The sequence below is a fragment of the Zonotrichia leucophrys genome, chromosome 1, assembly GCF_028769735.1.
Source record: "Zonotrichia leucophrys gambelii isolate GWCS_2022_RI chromosome 1, RI_Zleu_2.0, whole genome shotgun sequence".
NCBI lineage: Eukaryota > Metazoa > Chordata > Aves > Passeriformes > Passerellidae > Zonotrichia > Zonotrichia leucophrys.
Window position 1 is genome coordinate 49,745,125 of NC_088169.1, and position 24,558 is coordinate 49,769,682.

Below are 24,558 nucleotides of genomic sequence, written 5' to 3' on the forward strand. Positions count from 1 at the left end.
TAGACTTCTCTGCAGTTCTGAGTTCTTTAAAGACAATTTTTAAAAAGTCTTTAGACTTGGTGTATTTTTTCATGTTTTATGACTTAACAGTATTGCATTTCCAAAGATTGTAATTTGCTGCAGAAAACTTATTTTGTATTGATGCATAGAGTATTAAAAAGCTGCAAAGAAGACTTTTTGATTACTGCCATAGTGATTAATTGTATCATCAGCTCTTGGGAAAATTTAGGTGGATTTCTGTTCACACCTGGATTGTTAGAGAAGTTCAGCCACCAAACAGTCTTTGGAAAGAGGCATATGATGAAAATAATTTTCAATCCTCAATTTGAAATGCTTGTTCCTATGAAGTGGGTTGTGCTTCAACATGGGTAATGGTCATAAAGAGTAGACAAGATGAGATCCACACATCATCTCAGTGGTGGGGAAGATTGAATAGTGTCTACTATAATAACATTTTCTGGCCAATTTTTGGTTAATGTGTTCCACTGTGACAGAAGGACTTGTAGTTTTTCATCTTCAGCCATGGTGATTATCCAGACTTGATGTTTTCTGGTTGAAAAGAAGAAAAGTTAAGGATCATTCAGGTTCACTTAAGATGCTTTTCTATCTGAAATTAGCTCTGAACATAATAGCTGAGGAAAGAGAAAATATATTTTCCTATTTTAATTTCCCATTGATAATAAAATTGTTTTGTATGATCTTGTGACTGATCTGTGCAATGGCTGTGTTTTATCTGCAGAATCCCTGTTCCAGCTGCTTTTGGAAATAACAGTCCGTAGCACGGGAATGAATGACAGCACGGGACAGTCCTTGACAGCGCTTTCCTGCGCTTGCCTCTTCAGTCTGGTGGCTGCCTGGGGAGAGACAGGAAGGACACTGCAAGCAATCTCTGCAATCCTCACCAATAATGGCAGCCATGCTTGTCAGACTATTCAGGTCTTGCACTAAGACTTCTCTGTATCTGGGAATTTACGTAAATGAGTACTTCTCATGAGTTCGGAGATGTGTTGTTTAATTGTTACCTTTTTCTCCTTCTCACTGTTTCTGAGATGAGTTGGTATTTCTTGGTCTCTCTTGAGCTGGAGTTAGAACAGAAAATACAACATTTTTAAAAATTGTCATCTTTTTCACTCTTTCTTTTACTTTTTAGGTGCCAACCATTTTAAACTCTCTTCAGCGGAGTGTACAGGCAGTTCTGGTGGGCAAAATCCAAATCCAGGACTGGTTCAGTAATGGGATAAAGAAGGCAGCCTTGATGCACAAATGGCCATTGAAAGAAATATCTGTAGATGAAGATGACCAGTGCCTACTTCAGAGTGATGGTTTTTTCCTCTATCTCTTATGTAAAGATGGACTTTACAAAATTGGCTCTGGATACAGTGGGACAGTGAGGGTAATGTGTCTGCTTCTTATCTGATGAGTGATACTTAGTATTTTAATTTAACTTTTATGATGTCCTATTTCCATGGGCAATCTTACATAGCTTAGTGATCATCAGTTCTGTTACAGTTTGTGTAATTTTTTCTGATGATTTCTATGACAACTTGACAACATTTTCTTAGAATTTTCACTTTGCAATATGGTTGAAGATATTGCTTAAATGGTAAATGATTGTGTTGAATTTTCACTCTGGTATTTGTTAAATGATGGAAATTTTTTGCTTTTCAGGGTCATATATACAATTCTACATCCCGCATCAAAAACAGAAAAGAAAAAAAGTCTTGGTTAGGTTATGCTCAGGTAAGTTAATACTTAAAATATAAAATGTGCAGCCCTCCTCATCCCTCCTAAATAATTTAAGTAGACTCTGCCTTTGAGTAAGCTTACATGGATATTTTATTGTTCCTTTGGCTTTCTTTATTAAAAAAAAGTTTTTGGTACTGCCTTCTAAATTATAGAGGACGATGGACCTGTAATCACTGGTACTGGCCTGTGGAAAGGAATAATGGAGTGTCCTTACCTGTGTTATCGCTGTAAAGACTTTTGCAAAATATGATGTTTTAGCACATCAGTTTATGAACTGTACAGGCAATTGGTGTGTGGTTCTAAATGCATGTCAGTAGATGTAAGAAAGTGCTGTTGCAATGAATTTGTAAAAAATATTTGAAATAACTTTTTATGAAACGAAATTGAGATGAAAACATCTGCAGTAAAATAAGGAAATGCTGTTTTAGTTGGGGAGGCTTGAGTATATGTAAACAGTACGTAGAGATAATTATTGACATTGACATTGTGGAGTTAACTATATTTCTATGGTTTGTGTTTTTTAGGCTTAGTTTCTGCAATATCAACCACTTTTTCTTACACTTTTATTATTCATTATAAAAAACCCTCAAAACATTAAAAAAGTATTTCCTAAAACAATTAATTTACTGAATTTATTGTATATTTGCTTTTAACTGAGTGATCTCAGTTGTCCCAGTTGTCCCAATCTGTCTCAGTTGTCAGATTGTCCCATCTGATTTTTAGTATACTCCTTGCCATGCTTTTGCAGTGAAATTGTTCATTACAAATATATGTTCTTTCATTGTAGTTATTGTTTGTGTAAACACAAACACAAATCTGGTTTTATTTAATGTAAAAGCAAATCACTGAAAGGTACGCTGGCACAAAACAAATGGGTGTGGATGTATTAATTCTGGAGCCTGTTCTATCAGTTTGGAAAGGAACAGGATTCATGTGGTTTTATTATACAGTGTTACATGTTTGCAGATTCTGTACATAACTATTAAGTATATGTGATGCTTTTTGAGTGCTTGTACAGGTGTGTGCTCTCACACAATGACTGTAGCCAAGGGCACTGCAGTTAGGACAAGTGTCATTCTGTGCCTATATTTATAGAAAGGTGTGTGACTTGCACTTATTGCTAGTTATGTGTCCATAAGAGATAAAATGTCCTTAGTGTCATTTCCCTTCAGGTGCATGGTTACCTTAAATTCAGGTGATTTTTCCTACTTCATCATAATAGCTACTTTTAGATTGAAGATTTTCTATCTGCTTTAATGCTCTTTGCTTAATTTATGTGAGTTTGTTTTCCTCATTTTGCCAAGATTTATTTATCCAGTAGTTTCAATGGAAGGAACTGTCTTAGTGTGGGAGTCAGAGTAGTTAACTAATACTTTTTTTATTCTAGATTTTAATGCATGTAATTGTATGCAATAATGATTGCTCTTCTGTGTAGGACAACATTATCTATTGCCTTTCTGGTATTCCTGTGACTATTCTGTTGATTTGAAAAGTGGATACAGAAACACTGGTTTTACTGTGGCTGTGGCTTTTAAGTCTAATTCTATACAGATGTAAATAACAATTGGTATGTGGGGCTTCAAAAGTTGCATGCAAGTTTTAGCATGCTAATCTATGGCATGAAGACAGTGAAGGAAGGGAGTCAAATTTCATCTTTTAATATGGAATTTAGTTAAAATTTGAGTTAGTAGAAAAAATGTTGATCATCATTTGATGTAAAAGGCTTCTGTTATTTTAAGGCAATATATAAAATAATCATTGCATTTTTTTCCCTTTTAATATCTGTTGATATATTTAAGAGTATTTTCATACCTCCACATATTTTTTTTGTTCTTGCCAGGGCTATTTATTATACAGAGATGCGAATAATCACAGTATGACAGCCATAAGAATAAACCCTGAAACTTTGGAACAAGACGGTACAGTTACTTTGCCAGGTGAGAATCTCCACATAAGAGAAATTTGGTATAGTTTGCTCTTTACATTTTATGTATTTTTAGGCACGCAGAAGAGAAACTGAGATGTTTTGAGGTCACAAATAGACTGCTTTATGACTTTGCTTCACTTCAGACCAGCTTCTGTATTTCACTTCATTCCAGTTGCTGGAAGAATATTGCAACATTTTAGAATATGTAAACATCTTAATTTAAATTCCTTCCTAAAAGTTTTCTTTCTCATTTGAGCTTTGAGTGTTTGCCTCATGTATGACTTCGCTTCCAGGATGTCTTACATGTAGGCAATTATAAACTATGAACAAAACAATTTTGTTTTTTAATAGGGTAAAAATATATCCAAAAAGCAAAGGCAGCTAATGAACACTGATGGACCATGCTTCTGATGTTTATATTGGTGGTCGATTTTGGTTTATTTGTGTGGGGCATTTTATTTTTGTTTTCGGGGGTTTTGGGTAGGGTTTGTTTGTTTTATGGGGATTTGTTTGTTTTCATTTTGTTGTCCTTTTTCAGAGGAACCTCATAACTTGAGTCTCTTTAGAGAATAAGGAAGTTCCTGGAACATGCTTTAATGGCCTTCTAGTGAAATACATCTGTTCTTAGCCACACAGATAAATAGCAGAAGGACACAAGAATATTTTTTAATCAAATAATGTCAGGCTTATGTTGTAGATCAGAAGAAAGATTTTGTTTCATCCTGACATAAATAAGAAACCACTGACTGAAACCTCAGAAAAGTTCTCTAGGATTTTTGTCGTTAAAATGCAAACAGCAATTTTTTAAACAAGTTCTGAATGTTGAATCTAGTCCATGCAGCCTTCTGCACATCCTTAAAGTATGGATGTCTTTTTAAGCTGCTGTTGCTCTTTGTGGGGGCTGTAAGAAGTATTTCAGTGAGAGCACATTCAAGGAACTGAAAAACTGCCTTCCAGAGTGGTTTTTTACCTTTGTTCACCTCAGGGCAGCTTCTTACACAGCAGGGTTCATTCATGTCCTTAATTATGCTACCATCTGTAAACAAATCAGTGTTCTTCATGCAAGTCTTGGAGAGATTTGAGCACATTTCAAGTCTACCCTTTGGAGCTGTTAGCTTGTTTTTGCAAATCTCAGTGGCAAGTGTCGTTCTGCAAGACTGCCTTGTATTTATACTGTAAAAAGGCACAAATTAAATGTGTGTGCCTTCTCAACAATTTGCAAAAGCAAATCCAAATGGGAATACCCATTCAGAAATTTCTCAAACTGTCCTCTCAGTTGCATTTTGTATGGTTTGTGATGGTGTTAAAGTAGATGTTCTTTGTAACTCCAGTCCTTTGTATTTCAGTCCTTGAACTTTGCTGTTTTGCTTTGTGCACTTCTACACATTTAGCTCAGTGTGTTATTGTGAGAAGATACGACCTTGTTCTTTTGCCTGGGACAAATTCCAGGGGTTCCACTTCTGGTTATTTTCCTTTCCCATTAGAAAAAATGAAATGAAGGTAGGGAGAAAAGTGTCTGACCTGAGGAAAACTGAGTAGGTACTTGAATCTGAATAGCAGTGGCTGCCCCACTGCAATCTTATGGTGACTTGCAAGTTGTTCTAGTTCTGAAAAGCCTTGCTGGATAGAACTAGAGGTCAGTGACCTTGCTAACAGCTGAACACAGCAAATATTTGCTCCTAGTTGGGATGATCTTCAGGCATGGCTCTATCTGGAATTAATCTCTTTCAAATGCTTGGGCTGGTGATAGTGCATTAAAAAAAGATATTAGAATTTATTCATACATGGGATGCATAGGAGGTTAGGAGATTTGATTAGAAGTTGATCCTAGATAGAAGTCACATGACCTTAGAAAAGTCAGAGAACTGTGGAACATTATTTTTCTTTTCTCAGACAGCAGGATCCATTAGCTTATTAAAGCCATAAACTTCTGTTTTTAAAGGGCAATCTTTCCACTCTGAAAAATGATCTTGCAAATCCAGCCTTGTTTCTGGAGCTACCAGGCTATGTGTCAACATTCTTGTGTCTAAGGCCTTTGCCAAGATTTATACACTGTACCTGAGTTGAGTATCTGTTTTCTCAGTCCATGTATCATAAAAGAATGTCTGAATTCCACGAGAATTTACTAGATGACAAGACCTGAATTTATAGAGGTTTTCATCTTTGCCATTTCTTTCAACAGTGATGCTTTCTGCATACCTTAAAACATTTCTGTTTTCAGCTGGAGAAATTGAAGTCACATGGTATATGGTTTTATTGTTTTTTGAAATTGCAAATTAGTGTCTTTAGCTCAGGACTATTCCCTTAGTGTGGAAAGTACTGCTAGCTGAGGGTAGCCTAGGTGATCTCAAGGCCTGCATTACTAGTTGGTGCAGAATGTGCAATATGGATGTGGAAGGTTGATGCTTAACAGAGGCTTCCTTTGAAGCCTCTGAGGAGGCTGTGATTAACAGATATCTATAGTTACATGGTTTAAGTACATAAACACTTTCTCTTATAGCAATCTTCAGACAGAATGCTTGGTTATCCTTACCCCCATAATACAAAGTCATATTGAACAAGATTTAGGATTGATCATACAAGCTTTTTCCTAGCTGAGACACTGTACTTTTTTTTCCAAATACTCCATTTGCCTTCCATTTGTTAATCTTCCCAATGATTTGATTTTTAATGCTGGGCCTCTGTTAGCTAAGCAAGTGCTAATTTTTAGGAAATGAAATCTTCTGGAGAGCATGTCTGTAAAAAAAACCCCAAAAAAACAACACCTCTGTTCTAGATTTCCTGTTTGAGCAGATCTACCAAACATAGCAACAACCCCCAGAAATGTTTACCAGGAGACTCACCTTTCTTGAAGTGACTCAAGCAATAGGCTAAGTAGTGCAATCTGGACCCACTGGTGGCCAGACTGTGCTGTTTCCTTGGCTGTTCTGCTTGTGTGAGCATGTAATTTTCAGTCATTCAAGGAAACTTCATGCTTACCAGCTTCCTGTAACCTTTGGAGAAATGTCATTTAGATTCGTTTTGGAACTTCTCATCCAGTTACTGGTACTTCTTTTATCACTAACATGACTTTGCAGCATAGAGAATTAGTAGTGTGGACTGCCTTTGGTTGTTAAATCCAAGATTATTTTTTTGAGCAGAATTTCAAGGTTCAGTGTTTCTGCTGCCTTTCTCCATCATGCTTGCTGCATACTTTCTGTGATTTGTACCTGGTTGTGCTCTTAAGGGGAAGGAATGTTGTCTACTTTTGGTGTTTTGCTTCCAGAAGTGAAAGTTACTGAAGGCTTTTTATTGCATATTCTGTTCCTGATTAAGACACTAGATTGGACTGGGCAGTGTATCAGGAAAAAGTAAACAGTGGGTTTCTATGGGGTGTTTTCAGCTGTATTATTTTAGTGCTTCAGCTAGGTAGCAAAAATCCAGTGAACTTGCTGGTTATGCTAGAAAGACATTATGTATGCTCCATTTAGCATTAAATTTATGTGATAAAATGTTAATACTGGATCTTTGTTCAGATTATGAAGCAAATATTTGGAGTGTAAAGTGGCTGTCCTATAGTATTTTTGGAAGAGGTCTTTTTCCTGTGTGTAATCAATGAGACAAACACAAACCATATGATATCAATCTCTTTGCCAGTAGCTCCATCAACAGTGCAGGAAGGGAAGAAAAAATGATGTAGGGGCATAGATTTAAACTTGCAGAGAAAGTGATATTTTCTTTTTTTCCTGCTAATTTGGGTAGAATTCTTTCCCTCCCATTTACTTGGAATTATCTGAGCTATTTTCAATAAATGAGTATGTATTCAAGTATATACTTCATAGTTTTCAAAAAGCCCCTAGATTTTCAGTTGATAGTTAGGTGAGATTTATAAGTTATGAAAAAATGAGATAAATAATGAAAACCGTGATTCATTTATTTCTGTAGGGTTTATATGCTGGACTGAGGAAGCATTTCTATGAAGATAAAAATCCTTATATTAAAAAAGGTTTTTGGGAAAGGAGAAAGATTTAATAGTCCTGGGAAATTTGAATTTATTTGTATTGTAATAGTTTGGAATGTGCTTCACAGATGACTACCTGTGAAAGGTGAATGGAGTTTTCTAACAGTTAAATATTGGGGTGTAACCACTCATATTTCATACAATAGCAAGTGCTGTTATAACACTTACAGGAGCCAAGGAGAATTACATGCTTTTGGTGAGACAGGACATATTAATGCAAAATAACACATTATCAGAGTGGTATGCTCTCACTTGAGACAAAGTAGAACTCTCATGATCTGATTGGAGTGAGAATGAATTAGACAGAAGCAGAGATCAGTGTATGTATGTATGCTAATATAAACTGATGCAGTGCACTTCATTTTTCTCTCACAGATTGTCATACTGAAGGGCAGAATATACTTTTCACAGATGGAGAATATATCAATCAAATAGCAGCATCTAGAGATGTAAGTTTTACAACTGGGCTTTATTTTACAATATTTATAGCCTCCTTTTTGCTTCATGTTTGGCTTTTTCTTCACTAATACAATTACGGAAGAAATCCATGTAACTAGAAATAATGAGAAACTTCCATATTTGTGCATAAAAGTGCAATATTTCGGTATTCACACAGTTTTCATTTGTGATTGATTTTTTATTTTTCAGATAAGTTTTAAGAAAAACTCCATTGCTCTTTCAGGAAAAAAAAATCTTACATGTTGAATAATATGTTCTACAGGTTCTTTGTAGGATAAGCTTTGTAGGGAATAAGAATTAAGAATAAATTTTTTTTCTTTATTAATTTCCTGTAATTGCTTTGGAACTTATTGGAGCATTTCAGACAGTTTTATTAGAAAATATAGGAATTCCAGATTCCAATTGATTTTTGTGTGGAAATTGCCTGATGGCCAAAGCTGTAGAAACTCAAAATGCTCCTACTAGGGACAAAACTGTAGTGGTTGTTATATTTTTTTCAGCAGACAGTTACTGTGTTTTTAATTCTGGTGTGGTTTTTCAAGTGAGAAATCTGCAAAACAGGGATGGGGTGAAACTGGGTTGGCAACAGATGCTGAATATTAACTGTCGAAAAACCAAGATTAATCCATTTCCCTCCTAGCAGAATCAGCTGTTTGGTTTTTTTAACATGACTCTGCACTTGTAAACAGAAAACTCTTCTAGCTACTCTTTACAGCAGTCACTCTGCATGCAGAATTTTGAGTTCTGAATAAGAAGTTGTTCAGGGCTTAAACATAGATGTAAATAATTGCAAGAGTAAGATTTCTACAGCAGTTCACTATTTTTATAGTGTTCATAGCATTTTCCTAGAACTCAGTGAGTTTAAGGCATCAGATACCTCAGCTTGTCCTGGTGGCCACTTAATTATTTTCTCCTCTGTGGTCATTAAAATAAAAGTTACTTTATCAATGTGTCCTCTGACATTTACTCTGAAGTAGTGCTATGTTGATGCACTTAGGACTTGAGAAGTGAATTAATTAATTTCTGGTACAGTGTAAAGTGGATTTTTGTATTTTTTGCAGGATGGCTTTGTAGTGCGAATATTTGCCACGAGTACTGAGCCAGTATTGCAACAAGAACTGCAGCTTAAGCTTGCAAGAAAATGCTTACATGCCTGTGGCATCTCATTGTTTGATCTGGAGAAAGATTTGCACATTATCAGTAAGTTTTCTTCTTTGAAGGTTAATAACAAGCCTGATAATTCAAACAGTAGAGCTGAAACATTGTGCTTTCCTTTGGCTCTACTATGTGCAGGAAGGTATAGCTCCGAAATAAACACATGGAGAGGGGTGTGAAACCATTCAAGCATTACTTGACTCAGAGTCAAATCCATACACTCATTTGGAACCACCTTTCTATCTCTAGTACTGTTCATGGTTTTCAGTATTTTCCTTCAGTTGTATAATAAATATATAATTGTTTGAAGCTTGGACTTTATAATAAGCTGCAGAACTCCTTGCTGTGGTTCAAAGTCAACAATTTACAAGGATCGCTGACTGGATTAAAGGGAGAAAGAATTACATTGAGAAACACATTTACATCAGAATTTGAGTTGAAGAATTGTTAGTATCTATGAAGGTATTTTGAAAAAAAGATCACTTGGCCTTTGCTTTGGGGTATTTTTGCTCTATTGAGCTTGCTTTTGGCTGTACCAGAACAAAAGCAAAAGCGTGTTTGGCTCCATGGACCAGCAGAGGTGGATAGGTGACTGGTCTGTGAAACTGCCTGGTTAAACTGTTCAGTTAACACAATCTTACTTGCACAGGTACAGGGTTTGATGAGGAATCAGCTGTCCTTGGTGCTGGGAGAGAGTTTGCACTGATGAAAACTGCTAGTGGAAAGGTACTGAAAATGTTCTGTAGTAAATAGCAAATTGCACCAATAGATTTCTGTGATTTTTAATTTAATCATTATTTTCCATAATGTCTTTTTTGCCTTTTCGGTATGTTAGAATGTATGTTTATGACTGTACTCAAATATATTTTTCAGAGCCTACTTTAGAACCTAAGAGGCAAATAGTTATTTTGAAAAAAGATCAGATAATCAATCAACCAATAAGATAATCAACCAATCAGATAATTGGAACTCCTTAGAAATCCATTACTTGAATTTATAGGAATTTCTACAGTCAGTCTTACAATAAAGGGCTTTGTTTAAATTTGGGAAACAAAACTGTCTTCTGTCTACAAATGATGTGTTAGCACCTTTGCAAATTTGACCACCTCATAACTTTCTACAGTCTGACTGTAGTAATTTATTTAAATACCATCCTGATTTTTTTTCTGGTCTCTTAGAGAATTATTGATTCCCCTATGCAAATGTTTCAATTGATTTCTTCAAACCTATTCTTAATGATTTGATATGTTGTTTTGCTCAGTGGAGACTTTTTGAGGCATTTGCATAATCATGGAAATTTAGAAATAATACTGTCGGTGACTCTTTACATTATTTACTGAGGTTCTATTTCAGTGTGAAAGACTAATGCTGTTTATCTTGTAGAAACATAGTTCTTAATTACATATTCAAAATTGCACTGCTTTGTTGGAATGAAGGCCTTGCTCTGCTGCTGTCAGAACAGTGAGATTGTTTAAAATGTTAGAGCAAATACTTTTTAAGAAAATTTAATGATATGTACCAGAATTTGATCAAATAGAACTCTTCAGCATTGAGGGAGACCGATGAACTTTATCATTTGACTAACAGGAGTGCCTGTTCAGTATAAAATTACCACATTTCCTGGGTTTGGTCTATAAAGTGTCTGTTAAGGTAGGAAATACAATGTGTAAGGAATGTGAAGTGGTTTCAGGTGCCCCATAGCCTGACATACCAATTTTTTAGAGCTGTTGAATTGCATGGTTCTAAAGGAAATCTTTTAGTTCATGTCAGTATTTTTGTGTTTGTTCACGTGAAATATCTTACCCTGTTATTTATGTAGTCAGTGGCCACTGTGCATTTACTAAACATGTTTTACAAATGTGTTGAAACATATTAAAATATATAATAATTTTTTATTTGAAATTGATTTTATTGTAGGGATACCGTCTTGTTTTTCCACAGACCAGACATTTTTGTGAGGTATTTTAAAATGCTTCCTCTGAGTAGTTTCTTTGGTTTCTTTCTTGTGTGTTCAACTCATCTAGCCAAACAATTATATATGAAAACTCACTCAGTGGCTCAGAAGAAAGCACAATTCCAAACAGTCTAATCTGAGAATCTAATTGGAATGTTTCCCCATTAAGTCAAAATTGGTGGGTTTGGGACAGAGATAGTGAAATGGCATAAACAAAGTCAGGAAGAGTGCAGTGTGGTTTGAAGTGAAAAGAATTAAAAACAATGCAACTTTGAGAATTATGTAAGCTTGAAGTGCTGTGTCATAACTAAAACTGATAAACTTTTTTCTCCTAGATTTATTATACTGGCAAATATCAGAGCCTTGGAATCAAACAAGGTGGCCCTTCAGCTGGCAAATGGGTTGAACTCCCAATCACAAAATCTCCAAAGATTATTCAGTTTTCTGTTGGACATGATGGCTCACATGCCTTACTTGTTGCTGAGGATGGAAGCATATTCTTCACAGGCTCTGCTAGTAAAGGAGAGGATGGTGAATCAAGTATGTATCATTGCTTGCTTGACCAGTGGTTGGTAAAAGCCTCTTAAAGACTTATTAATTTGAAAATAAGAGTTTCAGCATTTTCCAGGAACATGTAGGCATGCCATTTGTGCTGGAGATGATGCTGGCCACAAGTCCTGACAACCAGTGCCAAAACCTCTCCCAGCTACTGAATCCAATCTGTGTTTTACCACAGTTTGGGTTGTGTGGTGGAAATACTGTTTTAGATTTGTCCCAAAAAAAGATGGTAGTAAATTTGGTCAAGAGGCCATGCTGTCTGCCTGGGACTTGGAAAAACTGTGGAGCCTAACTTTTGCCTCTTCGCTGTTGTTTTATTGAGCTTTGCAAATGAGTGTTTTGCTGGCTGGTGGAGGTGCATTGATGAGAACTTGTAGAAGCAGATCTTCTGTGCTCAATCAAGCAGAATTCTTCAGACATTAAAGAAGACAGATTAATTTGATCTTCAGACTAATAAATGCCTCATCAATATAAGATTAACACATTTCCTGGTCTTGATTTTTGTAGTTGTGTGTGTAGGTTGAAATAGACTTTGTAAGACAACTGAAGATATCTTTAAGTGCCCTGGAGCTGTGATCTGCTATAATATTGAATTATATACTTCACTTTAGGAAACAGATGGGAGATGATGATGTGGTAGATTAATAAGAATAATTAACATGATTTGAAATACTAGAAGAATCATTTCTAAAAGATACTGATTTAATCATGCCTTGGCTTGCCATTGAATTTTTTGAGAGGAGCCAGTATAATCCAATTAAAATTAGATCAGGAGATTGTACCTATAGTTAGTTGTTTGTTTGGGTTTTTTTCATTAGTGGTCTGAAAACTATGATCATACCTGTGATGGTTTGAGGATTTTTTTGGTAGCTATACTTGTAATTTATTTCTTTATTTAAAGCTAAAAGCAGACGGCAATCAAAACCATATAAGCCTAAAAAAATTATTAAAATGGAAGGAAAGATTGTCATATCTACAGCGTGCAATAACGGGAGCAGTTCTGTAATTTCCAAAGATGGAGAACTGTACATGTTTGGAAAAGATGCCATTTACTCTGATAGTACAAGTAAGTTAATATTCATCTTTTGCATTATTTTTCAGCTGAAGTAATTGAAATTAGTATGGAAGTTTTTAGCCCATGAAAATGTTGTTTATGTGTTTCTTAATGTATTTCTGACATTCTGTTGATTCAGACAAATGTGACAGAATGGGTAGAAAAAGGTAGTTTCCAAAAGTTCTGTAACATAATTTAGCATCAGTGGTGACAAATATCCAAAGTAATTCTTCCACTAAGGAGAAGAAAAAAAAAAAATCACTTGTGCTAATCTGGCACAAGAAGGCCACACAGGAGGAAGCCACAGAACTAAGATGTGCTTTGGTATGAACAAGGGCTGGTGGAAGCTGAGCCTTAATGTGCTTCTCTGCTCATAAGGTAGCTGGAGATCCTGTACACCACAGTTTAAGTAAAATATAATGAAATAAACTCCAATGGCTTTGTGATTCCTTTGGAATTCTTTTTCAAAACATGTGATTTGCAGCAGTTTTAGGTTTGCTTTTGGATTTTCATTTTTTGCAGGACAAGTGGCCTAGGTTTACTTCTCCTTTCACTTTTTATTCTAGCACTTGTTTTTTTATATCTGTTTTTCTTACATGCTGTAAATTTTAAAATTGTCTGTATCCACTAACAATTCTGTTACATCACTGAGTTTCCTTCTTGGCTAGAAAGTGCAATTTTTCACCCAAGTGTTTTATGTCTTACAGGTTTAGTAACAGATTTGAAAGGTCATTTTGTGACTCAAGTAGCCATGGGCAAAGCTCACACCTGTGTGTTAATGAAGAATGGAGAAGTTTGGACATTTGGAGTAAATAATAAAGGACAGTGTGGACGAGACACAGGCTCTATGAGCCAGGGAGGAAAAGGTGTGGGACCTTGATTTTTTTTTTTTTTAGGGTTTTTTTTTAGCTTTTCATTTGCATGCAAATATCAGAAGTGAAAACAAAGCTAAACATTTTTTATGAAATGTAATTCCAGCACTAAAGTTTGAATACATGCAACATGATCGGATATTTCCAAAAAGTCTCTGTGCTGGCTGAGCAGGCAAATGAGGCATTCCTAGTCATTTCTTTTAAAACTTGATCTGTGAATGTTCTTCAGAGCTTCAGCAATTCATAGACATGTAGAATAGTTGGAGGTGGAAGCAGTCCTTTAAAGGTCATTTAGTGCAACCCCCTTGGCAATGAACAGGGACATCTTCAGCTAGATCAGGTTGCTCAGAGCCTTGCCCAACCTGTCCTTACCTCTCGGAGTAACGAGAACCCTCTCTGTTGGCCTCAGAAAGCAAGAATTTCTTATTTCAATATCTTAATTAGGTTTTGGAGTTGAGAACATGGCAACAGCAATGGATGAAGATCTGGAAGAAGAACTGGATGAAAAAGATGAGAAGTCCATGATGTGTCCTCCAGGCATGCATAAATGGAAGCTGGAGCAGTGTATGGTGTGCACTGTATGTGGGGATTGCACAGGCTATGGAGCCAGCTGTGTTAGCAGCGGCCGTCCTGATAGAGTACCTGGAGGGTAAGCACATGTGTGGGGCTGTGGCTGCTGCAGGGGGTTGGATGGATGGCTAAAGCACTTCCTGAATGTGAACTGAGTTGAAGTTTCCATCTAAAGTGACTTTATAGCTAAATATATGGTAGTATGTGCTTTTAAAATCAGAAATGGCTTATAATTTCTGAAAATAGCTTCTGGCTGCAGGTGATTTCATTTTACAAACTGTTTTCTTACTTTGGCATGTAGTTCTTTACTAGAAGCTGTTGGATGTGAACACCAATGTCATTTCTGTCTCATGACAGACCTGCTGGCTTAGGATAACTTTTCTTCATCCTCTTATCGAAGTTTATCTTGCTTTTCAAGCTGCCATTATCTGTTACTTATTAGTTGAGCTGCAGGAGGGCCACTGCATTACCATTACTGTTTCTTCAGCATTTTGTGTGCTCATTGTTTCCTTGTTCATGTTTTCATGTGGTGTACATTAAATTGAAGAAAGAAAATTTATTCTGAGAAGTCAGGTCAGTGTATGGTCAGTGTAAGGCACCATGCAACAGCAGCTAGGATTTAAATTAGCTGTCCTTCCTGTTTATCTCAGGAGAACTTGCATATCCACAGATAGAACAAAATAATAATCTATGTTTTAATTACAAAGGCATCAGTACAAAATACTGTACTTTATTTTACAAAAATAAAGATAGTGATAAAGCAACTCTGTTTACTGCAGAATCTGTGGCTGTGGCTCAGGTGAGTCAGGCTGTGCTGTGTGTGGCTGCTGCAAGGCATGTGCTAGAGAACTGGATGGCCAGGAAGCAAGGCAAAGAGGAATCCTTGATGCTGTAAAAGAGATGATACCTTTAGATCTCTTGCTGGGTAAGTAATATGAAATTAGCAAAAAGGCTTTTAATTCTCATTTTTACTGTACCTGATTTTTTTCCCTATTGTTGTCCAGTACATTTGTTTACACACTTTGTTACCAGACAATTTTAGTGTCATATTGTTAAAATGGTGCTTAACAGTCAAATTTATTTATTGGTGATAAGCAAAGTGGGATCATTTTGTTAAGTGAACTAAGTTCACCCTTACTACAGTCACCTGTGCCACTTTGTGACCTGTGCGGTTACAATATTAATGTTGATACTACAAAATTGTTCTTGTCCTTTTTGATATCCTGAAAAATTTCTATAATGTTTTTATCAGGATTTAAGCATTCTTAAACTAAAGCATGGCTAATTCATGTAAAACCTTTTACAAATATAAACAATCATAGACTTGGTTTAATAATACTTTTAAAAGCTTTTTAGGAGAGAATGGAGATAACCATGACAACAAATAACTACATATATGTATATGCCTAAGTACTATTTAGTGATGTTGGAATAATCAGATTCATGAAAACCAGGAAATTAGGAGATAAAGGTTAGAAACTCCTCAAAATTTACTCAAATCCTTTTTATTGTCAGGGCCATGTAAAAAGCAGCTAGTAAGTAGGTTTTCAGTTTTCATTTCCTTAACTTCTTTTGGGTTTATTGCCACCACAACAATTTTAAAGATAATTTTGCTTATTTTCTTAATCTATTTAGCTGTCCCTGTTCCTGGAGTTAATATTGAAGAACACCTTCAGCTACGACAAGAAGAAAAGCGGCAGCGTGTAATTAGGAGACATAGACTGGAAGAAGGAAGAGGTGAGTGGCTTATTGAGAAGGGCCTTGAATAGCTTAAGAAACTTCTGAGTCTGTTTTCTGAGAATGAAAATATTGAGCCTGTGCAGTGATCAAACTAAATCAGGTCCTAAGAAGATAGTTCATTATGTAGCATGCTTTTAGAAAATGTGGAAAATCTGTGTGTTTAACAAAGTCTACGCATATGAGTCAGAATTTTAATGATGAAAGGAGCACTTTATATCACTTTCACAGGTCAGTGTTTTTGTTTTCTTCCTAGTTGAATGATTGTTTTAGGATCTGCATTTTAAAAAACGTTTATTTGAAGAGAGGATTACAAGCCTGTCCCATGCTATTTACCTATTATATGCATTATCTAATTACTATAATTATTCCATTTCTGTTCTGTAATAGTAGACAGAATTTTCTTTTATAAAATGAACTTTTCTGTATTTGCATAACGTGAGAATATTGACACAGACTGAATTAGAAAAACAAAATACCATTGCAGCATTTCAAAATTCTTATGTTTTATCTACTTCATTGTTGATTTTCTACACAAAAATAATCTACATTAAGAACTTCACAGTACTCTTTGTGTTCTAAAATACCTCAGTGTCTTGTCAAATTAAATATGAGAAATTTAGACTGATGTAACCTGTAATATTTTTTTAAAGCATGATGATGTGGTTGCTAAGGTTATTGTGTGTTGAGAAGAGGAATAACTTATTGGGACATATGCTCTTTCAAGTTCCTGCAGTTTTAGTAAATACCACTTTGATTCTTCTTTTATGTGTTAGATACTGGTTTTACTTGAATACAAAATGTGCCTTGTAATCCAAATTATTCCCTAGACTGTGTCAGTGAATCTTATTATGTGAATTGTGTCTTTACTTCATTTTATAAGAAATTGCTGGTTTTGGCCACAAATAAAGAGCAACGCGAAAGAGAAGTCTTGCAGTTGCCTGTGCATATGGAAGAGGATGGAATATTTATTTTTCTTTGCATCTTTGTGGCTAATTTTAGCTGTGAAGTAAAAAGAGGAAGCCTTTGTTTAGGTCATGTCAGAGCTGCTGCATGCTGCTGGCAAATGTTGCGTGCAGCTAACAATTTTTTATTGAAACCTAATTAAATTCCCAGGCATTATTGAAAGGTGCTGCTGTTCAGACCATCACTGATGACAGAGCTGGGAGGTAGATTTCAGTTAAAGGAAAAAAGAAGAGTGGCAGAGAAAAATTTACATTTGCTTCTATTTCTGTGTCTAGAAGTAGAACCAGAGCAGCTTATCCCTTCTGTATGCCATCTGTTTCAAAAAGCAAAAAAAGGATCACTTGAACAGTAGCAGGAATGTACTCTTATGGTTGGTTTTATAGATGTTTGGGTGAAAGGAGGTTGTAGCCAGGTGGGGATTGGTCTCTTCTCCCAGGCAACCAGTGACAGGACAGGAGGACACAGTCTTATGCTGCACTAGGGGAGGTTTAGGCTGGACATTTGGAAGAATTTCTTCACAGAAAGGGTGATTGGGAATTGGAATGGGCTGCCCAGGGAGGTAATGGAGTCACTATCCCTGGAGGTGTTTGAAGGGAAGACTGAATGTGGCGCTTAGTACCATGGTCTCGTTGACATGGGGGTGTTTGATCATTGGTTGGACTTGATCTCAAAGGTCTTTTCCAGCCTAGTTGATTCTGTGGTTCTGTATAGGGACTGCAGCTGAAAATATACTGTTATGCAGCTTGTTGCACACATTTGTGTTACATTCTCTATCTAAAGAGCATTGAAATCCCATACCTGTGTGGCTGTGGGAGGTAGTGGGTCTGGAGGGGTTGGACATTAGTCTCCTGTTTTGGTTCAGAAAAACTTCTTGTGATAAAGCTGGGAGCAGTGTTTCACAAATACTTAGAGATCTTGTTTTATATAATCAAGTATGAATATTTGATTTGATAATCTTTATTTGCATAATCAGATCAAAGAGCTTTTTTGCTTCTCTATCCAAATGAAGAAGTTTTTCATTAATGAGTTGCTGCAAAGAGTAGCACCATTCTTGCTAACTCTTATGATACTGCTCTTTTCATGAGAGAACATTTAAATAATCTGCTAGATTTTTTGTGCAAAAGGTTTTGCAGTCTGATAAAACATAGCTATAACAATGTTAAAAGAACAGGCAGGTTACTTGTTACTTAGTTTTCCCAAGGGTTTTAGTATTTGTGCATATGGAACTGAACATATCCATGCTAATGAAATAGCTATTTGGAGATCCAGAAAGAACTTTCAATTTTCTGAAAACACTGCTTAGTCAGTTAAAGGCTGGACGAGCTCTTTGGAGCCTTTCCTTAAGGTACACAGTGTTTGGTTTGTCAGGATTCTGATTTCTGGATTATTTAGTGTGTTAATGTGTGTGTTTTGTTCTTTTATAAGAAACAAAGCATGTCTAGTTTATGGCGTTTAAGACTAGGATTCATCACTGACTGTAGCTGCAGACTTTTAAGTTCCTGTTGGTGACCTTTATTCAATACAAATATTTTCAGTAAATTTTGAATGTCTTGTAAACAAGAGAAAAGCTTTAAAAATACAGGAGTATTTCTTCCTAAAACAGTCATAGGAATAAAACAAAAACTCACAAAGAAGCCTCTCACCTGAATGTGTTGAAATAGGACTTAGGTTTAGGAGAGAGGTGTAAGAGCAAAAGTGCTGGGATTATACTAATTTTTAAGTTGTCTAATTGTTTGTGTTTCATTCAAAGTTCCAGACTTTAGTCCTGTTACAATGACCTGTGATACAAAAATATGTTCTTGGGGTCCCCTTGAATTAAGAATAAAAGTGATAATCACATCTTTAGGTGTGACAATAACTTAATTTCTCCCCAAGATCACTTGTTGTCTCTTGTGTTGAAGAAGATAAGAATGTTTATCTTAATTTGCATTTATCTGAAAATAATAACTCTGAATTTGAATGTTCTGGGTAGAAGTAGCTGTTGCTAATAGCTACAATATCAATGACCTGGTTCAGTGTTACTGGCACAAGCAATTAACTCCTCACACATGATCCAAGTAGCCTGCCACTGTTGTAAGGGACCTGTATACATGCAGCTCAGCAACAGCACACTAAGTAACTTCAGAAATTTAAAGTGCTTATGCTGAAGATTTCTTTGGTTTTTTACATTGAAATGAGTTGCAACCTATAGTTTGTAATGGAACTGTAACCAGCTAATAATTTTGATTTTTTGAATCAGTTATTTATGTTGCTGTATTCAAGAAAGAAATTCTGCTTTAGTGGCAAAAAATAGATCCTTTAAATTGATAGTGGGTAGAAAGTGTTTGTTTGGGATAATCAACTATTAAAAAAGTTATAAGTTCCTTAATATTTATTATAGTTCTTTGCTCTTTCCTGCACACAAGTGACTGTGACAAGCAGTGAAGAGGGCTCAAAACCAATTCTACATTTTTGAGTTGGGTGTATGAGCTTCTGAGAAATAAAGCCAGCTGTATTCATCACAGCTTCTATGCTAAATCATAATATCTCAATATAATTATTGATGGAATTATCTCAGCTCTTCACTGTCTCTGTTTTTCTGGTGAGAAGTGAAGGAGCTGATTTTCCATATGGTGAAGTGGTTTTTGTTTATCAGGCTGTTTTGGGGCTTGATGAGAATGATGAGAGATGAATATGGAAATAGTTGCACTTGATTATTTTCTGTGGCGGTGAGGAAGTTTTGTATGTTAGAATGTTCAGAACATGGTTAATTATTTTTTCTTTCCTATGAAACTGGGTTTTTTCATCATGGGGGCATTAAATTGCCTTAATGGATTACGGAAATCTGTGGGCCACATCTGCAATTAATGTAATGAACCTAAGACTAGCATTTTCTGAGAGAGCTAATCTGGAAAGCTGTTCATGAGACTTTCAGACTGGTATTTGAAGTAATAGATGTTGGTATAGTCAAAGATTTCAATTTATCACTTGAAGATAATTCTGGGGGATTTTTTCAGAAGGCAATGCAAATGTTAAAATAGACTTTTCAACTATATTTAACTAATAAGCTAAAAACCACAGAGATGGTTCTCAATACAGCAATAATAAGTGGTCTCATGCTTCACTGGTATTTCACTACAACTCTTTCTCAGCCTATGATGTAAAAACCTCAAGATGATCATTACTGAGATGCAGATTTGGTGTGTAATTAAGCAAGGTTTAGCTTTTGATGCCCTAACAGAAAAGGGAAATTAATTTTCATCAGTCTTATCCTACTTGCAACAACAAAGAACCCACAGAAAATTGATTAATTTTAGTCCAAGCTGATCTGTTTTAAGACAATATAATCTGAGGCTGCCTAGATTTGGGCATTTTTTCATTTTCCTGAAGTGTAACTGATTGAGTTACTTCGGTGATTAGTTTTACCATGGTAGGCTAAGTATCATACAAATCTGTTTAACATCTGCACAAGCCGCTCTGAGCTTGGAATCTCCTTGTCTGCTCAACATATACCTAAATACACAGCAGAACTGTCTGTGTGAGTGCAATATTACTTAGTAAATAATTCTGCAGCTTCTTTTTATGGTTTTAGTTAAATGTTTATTTTGATACTTTCAGGATTATTTTTGTTTCAATGTTTTTTTAAGCAAACCAAAACCACTCAAAACCCCCTACCTTTTCACTTGAAACAACATTGAATTCACAAATGACTTTCTGAGAATGCTTTCAAGGGAAAGCTGTGGGCTTTTGCCCCTAATGACCATCAGATATGGTTCTGTGAATTTACATTGTTACACCTTGTGTCTGTGATTCCTTTGTGAAAGGGCTAATTATTGTTATTAAAACTGATGTTTAAAGTAAAAATATTTATATTATTGTTTCAGAAATCAGATTTGTAGTAGACACCATGACACAGTTCTGGTTAATATTTGCTGGTTTAATTTACTTCATGTATTTATATGCAGCAATTACTATTTTATGTTTATTTAACAATACATACAAAGTGAAGTATTCAGAAGGGAGAAAGGGTCCAAATTAAGATTATCATAAACCTTACTTCCATCTCATTCTCTTATTACTGCTGCATTGCCCTGCATTCTTGTGTTGGCTAGTGTGCATGTTTTTCCCCTTTAAAAGACCTTAATTTTTCTTCCATACCTATTTGCACAATTTAAATGTTGCTTTAAGACTACAGGAAGAGACATGTATCCTGTCTTTATTGTCAATGTTTTGAACAAAAGCAGCAAACTGCAATTAACCTTAGTGCCTGCACATGACATTCTCCATGAATGTTTTTGTCTTAATGATAAATTGTTAGTCATAGTTGGAAAAATAGAGTTTTTTTTTTAACATACCATAATTATTCGCCCTGCCTCATAAGAATATTAAATTTTGTTTCCTTTAAGGCTTTATAGGTGGGACATTATCTCCCTATAATGTTTTCTGCTTGTAGTGGAACTGAAGTAAAGCATTTGTCTCTAATTCCATTTTCTGAAATATTTTTCTCAAAATTTGCAACCTGTTGACCTATTAAGATGGGTAATTTCCTATATTAGGGTTTTATCTTCCTGTTTTATTACTAAAAACCAAACAAAACACAGCACCCCAAAAATTGCTTGGTCTCTTTCAAGAAGCCAAAAATAGGTTTTTACAACAGAGGATGTGATCCAACCTAGGACTTAGCTCTGCAACCTGAATTTATACTACTTTTCTGTATGTATGTGTCATCATGTACTATTTTTTCAGGTAGCCTGCTGTGTTCAGTGCGCTGATGCAGAAGTCAGCATTTGGGATAATTGATTTCAGTCTCCTGCAATCACAGTTTGCCAAATAGCATTTGTTTAGGGTGAGGTACTAGAAGAAATCAAAGTCTGTGTTATATAAAATCAAACATTAAACTCTTTCATAGCTGTATCTGAGATCTTAAATGACCAAGAATGCCAAAGCACATTAAATGCATGTAGAATGAAATAATTCTATACATTTTTCTGAAGTCCACTGCATTATTTAATAAATGCATTCTATTTTGAGAAAATGTGGTTATTATGTGGTTAAAATGTGATTATTTCTGTGGTTAAATAGATTTTTTTTTTTAAATCCTTTGAATTCTCTGTGAAACAATGTCCATTTTGCAAAGTCTGGACCAAGAAAGGAAAGCTAGCCTTCACATTTCAGCTAGGGCGGTTCAGCATCTCAGCTCAGCTATGGAAAAACAGTCTGGGAAGGGAGGGAGTGAATGTCATTTTGCATCATACAGCTGATGACTGATTTAAAATAGCTCTGTAGTCTACCATTGACTCCTCTGCTTATCTGTCACTTGATCTTCAAAAGTAGAGACTAGTAATAGATTGTTATTCCCCATGCAGATCTATCTTAGAAGCTTCTGAAGCAGTTTTCCAAATAATACTCTGCAGAATTTTTTTAACAAATTAAAGGAGGTATCTAATGCATGACTGGATTGTTCCACCAAAATATTCCCAGTATCTAAACTTTGCTCCCTTCATACAGGCAACCTCAGATGTGAGCAGAAAGCAATTCATGGTCTCCATGAATTGTTGTAGTGTTTTGTTGCCTGTGTTATTTGGAGGGAGAGGGAGGTACTTTGCACCTTGCCAGCAGATGACCAAGAAGGCAGGCATCACAATGCAATCTAAATGTAGATATTTTTTATTTTATTTTTCCTATTCTATTATGATCATTTTGCAGATTTAGCATGCACAAAAACCCAAAGAAGATAACAGACGTGTTACATGGATTTGGGTACAAATTACTGTGAAATGGCAATCTCTGTTGCATTCAGGTTTATTTTGGATTCAAGTTCTGTACACACTGGTAAATGTAGAGTGTATAGGAATATCCAGAAGGAAAGATAATTCCTGCTTGGTTCAGAAGGTTAGATTGTCACAGAATTGTCACGTTGACTAGGAGAGTGTGATTCAGATGAGGAGCTTGGAAACTGATGGCAGGTATGTGCTAGGGCCGTGCTGGAGCTGACAGCCTCTTATGCTTACTAAACATCCTCTGTCTTACAAATCTCCTGTAGTACTTTTGCTCACCCTACTGTACTTCACTTCTGTCCTCCTGAAATTCTCTTTTGTTACCTTTGCTCTTAGCACTGCAATGCCAAAGGCTGCCTTCAGGACTGTATCTTGTTCCCTGCACTGTTGTGCAAGCATGTTTTGGAGCTTCAGAGTGTTTGCCTAAGTAATCTAGAGATCACTCAGTCACCTACAAATATTTTAGATCTACACTCTTCAAGCCACACTCTTTGCAGTCCTTGCATCTCTTTTTGCAACTTTGCTGATCTGACTTTCACTTGTGCATATTGTCCTGTCTATTCTCTATTTCTTCAGATTTTAATTTCATTAGAAACTTTCCAGTAAGTCCCACTACTTTTGCCTTATTTTCTCATGTTCTTCATTTGCCTTTCCTCTGTATCATTTGTCCTTCAGACATTTTTAGCTTTCATAATCTGCTTTTCATTCATCTCTTCCTCTTTTTGCCTTTTCCTGGTGTGCCTCAGGATACTCCTCAGTTTATCACCTCACTTGGTAAGAAACAAAATACAGTGTAGTTTTTTGTGTAAGTCAAAACTCTGGAAAGTAGAATATTAAACACAGCAAGTGGTTTGGCAGAAAGTAATGTTTACCAAAAAGGTATCTGTTAAATGGGAGTTTGAATTCAGAGGAGACTGAAAAGGGGGAGCACAACAGCAAGGCAATTGATGGAAGAATCTGCAAGATGAAGGTAAATCAAAAGCAAATTATGATCCTTGATTAGGAGAAGGAGCTCTGAATTAGTGAGAAGATCTCTTCTGGAATAGAGTCCGAATGAATGCAATAGATGAAAAATAAAAATTCAATGCTGTGTGCAGAAACAAACATGACTGAGGAAGTTTTGGGCCATTATATTCCCTAGGACATGTATGAGCCTCTAACCTAGGCAGTAGTGTATTTTTAAAGCATTTTTCATTTTGTTTTTTAAGTGAATGCTAAAATTTGGGAGCTTCTCTCTGTGAAGAAAGTTTCTTCATATGAAAGTTCTAAAGCTATATAGATTTGGCCTAACTTTTGCTTAGATGTTTATCCATGCTTTTTAGTATTAGTGAAGAGCTGATGGTATAAAATTGACAGCAGAAAACCAGAGGCAGTGGGCATTTATTAAAAGTTAACCTACACTGTCTTCTTAATAAAGTTCAGCTAAGGAATAGAAGTATCAATGAATTTGCAGAAAAAGGAGGAATATTTGTATTCTAAGTTTTGCTTAAGTGGTTTATAACACAACAGCCTGATTGGGGTGCTTTTGTTTACTGTTCGTGGAGGGGCTGGATTTGCGGACCTGTGGAACTGAGTATCACTTGGCAGAATTAGTTGCTTCTGATCCATGGTTTCTGTTGAATATGGGACTTCTGGAAGGACAAAAAGTGTTCAAAAAATTCGTGGTGACATACTTAATCTATAAAACAGGAGAAATACAGATTTAAGAAACAAATTCCTTGTTCATTACCTGCTTATACTCGGCCTCAGTTAAGCATAGTACCTCACTGCCTAAGTCTAGGTTTTTGAAAAGGAAAAGCAATCT

At 35.7% G+C, this 24,558-nt stretch overlaps 1 protein-coding gene across 10 annotated transcripts in view; it reads left to right on the top strand.

Annotated features, from left to right (window-relative positions):
* The window catches only part of MYCBP2 (MYC binding protein 2), a 175,667-nt gene that overhangs the window by 36,628 nt on the left and 114,481 nt on the right, over positions 1-24,558 (top strand). For all 10 annotated transcript variants that reach the window (XM_064713139.1, XM_064713077.1, XM_064713113.1 and 7 more), the window contains exons 5-17: positions 740-936; positions 1,151-1,393; positions 1,669-1,740; positions 3,587-3,683; positions 8,049-8,122; positions 9,194-9,332; positions 9,937-10,013; positions 11,577-11,781; positions 12,701-12,865; positions 13,561-13,719; positions 14,170-14,374; positions 15,075-15,220; positions 15,931-16,032. In XM_064713139.1, coding sequence (XP_064569209.1) covers positions 740-936; positions 1,151-1,393; positions 1,669-1,740; positions 3,587-3,683; positions 8,049-8,122; positions 9,194-9,332; positions 9,937-10,013; positions 11,577-11,781; positions 12,701-12,865; positions 13,561-13,719; positions 14,170-14,374; positions 15,075-15,220; positions 15,931-16,032 — 1,881 coding nt within the window. The remainder of the gene's footprint in view (positions 1-739; positions 937-1,150; positions 1,394-1,668; positions 1,741-3,586; positions 3,684-8,048; positions 8,123-9,193; positions 9,333-9,936; positions 10,014-11,576; positions 11,782-12,700; positions 12,866-13,560; positions 13,720-14,169; positions 14,375-15,074; positions 15,221-15,930; positions 16,033-24,558) is intronic.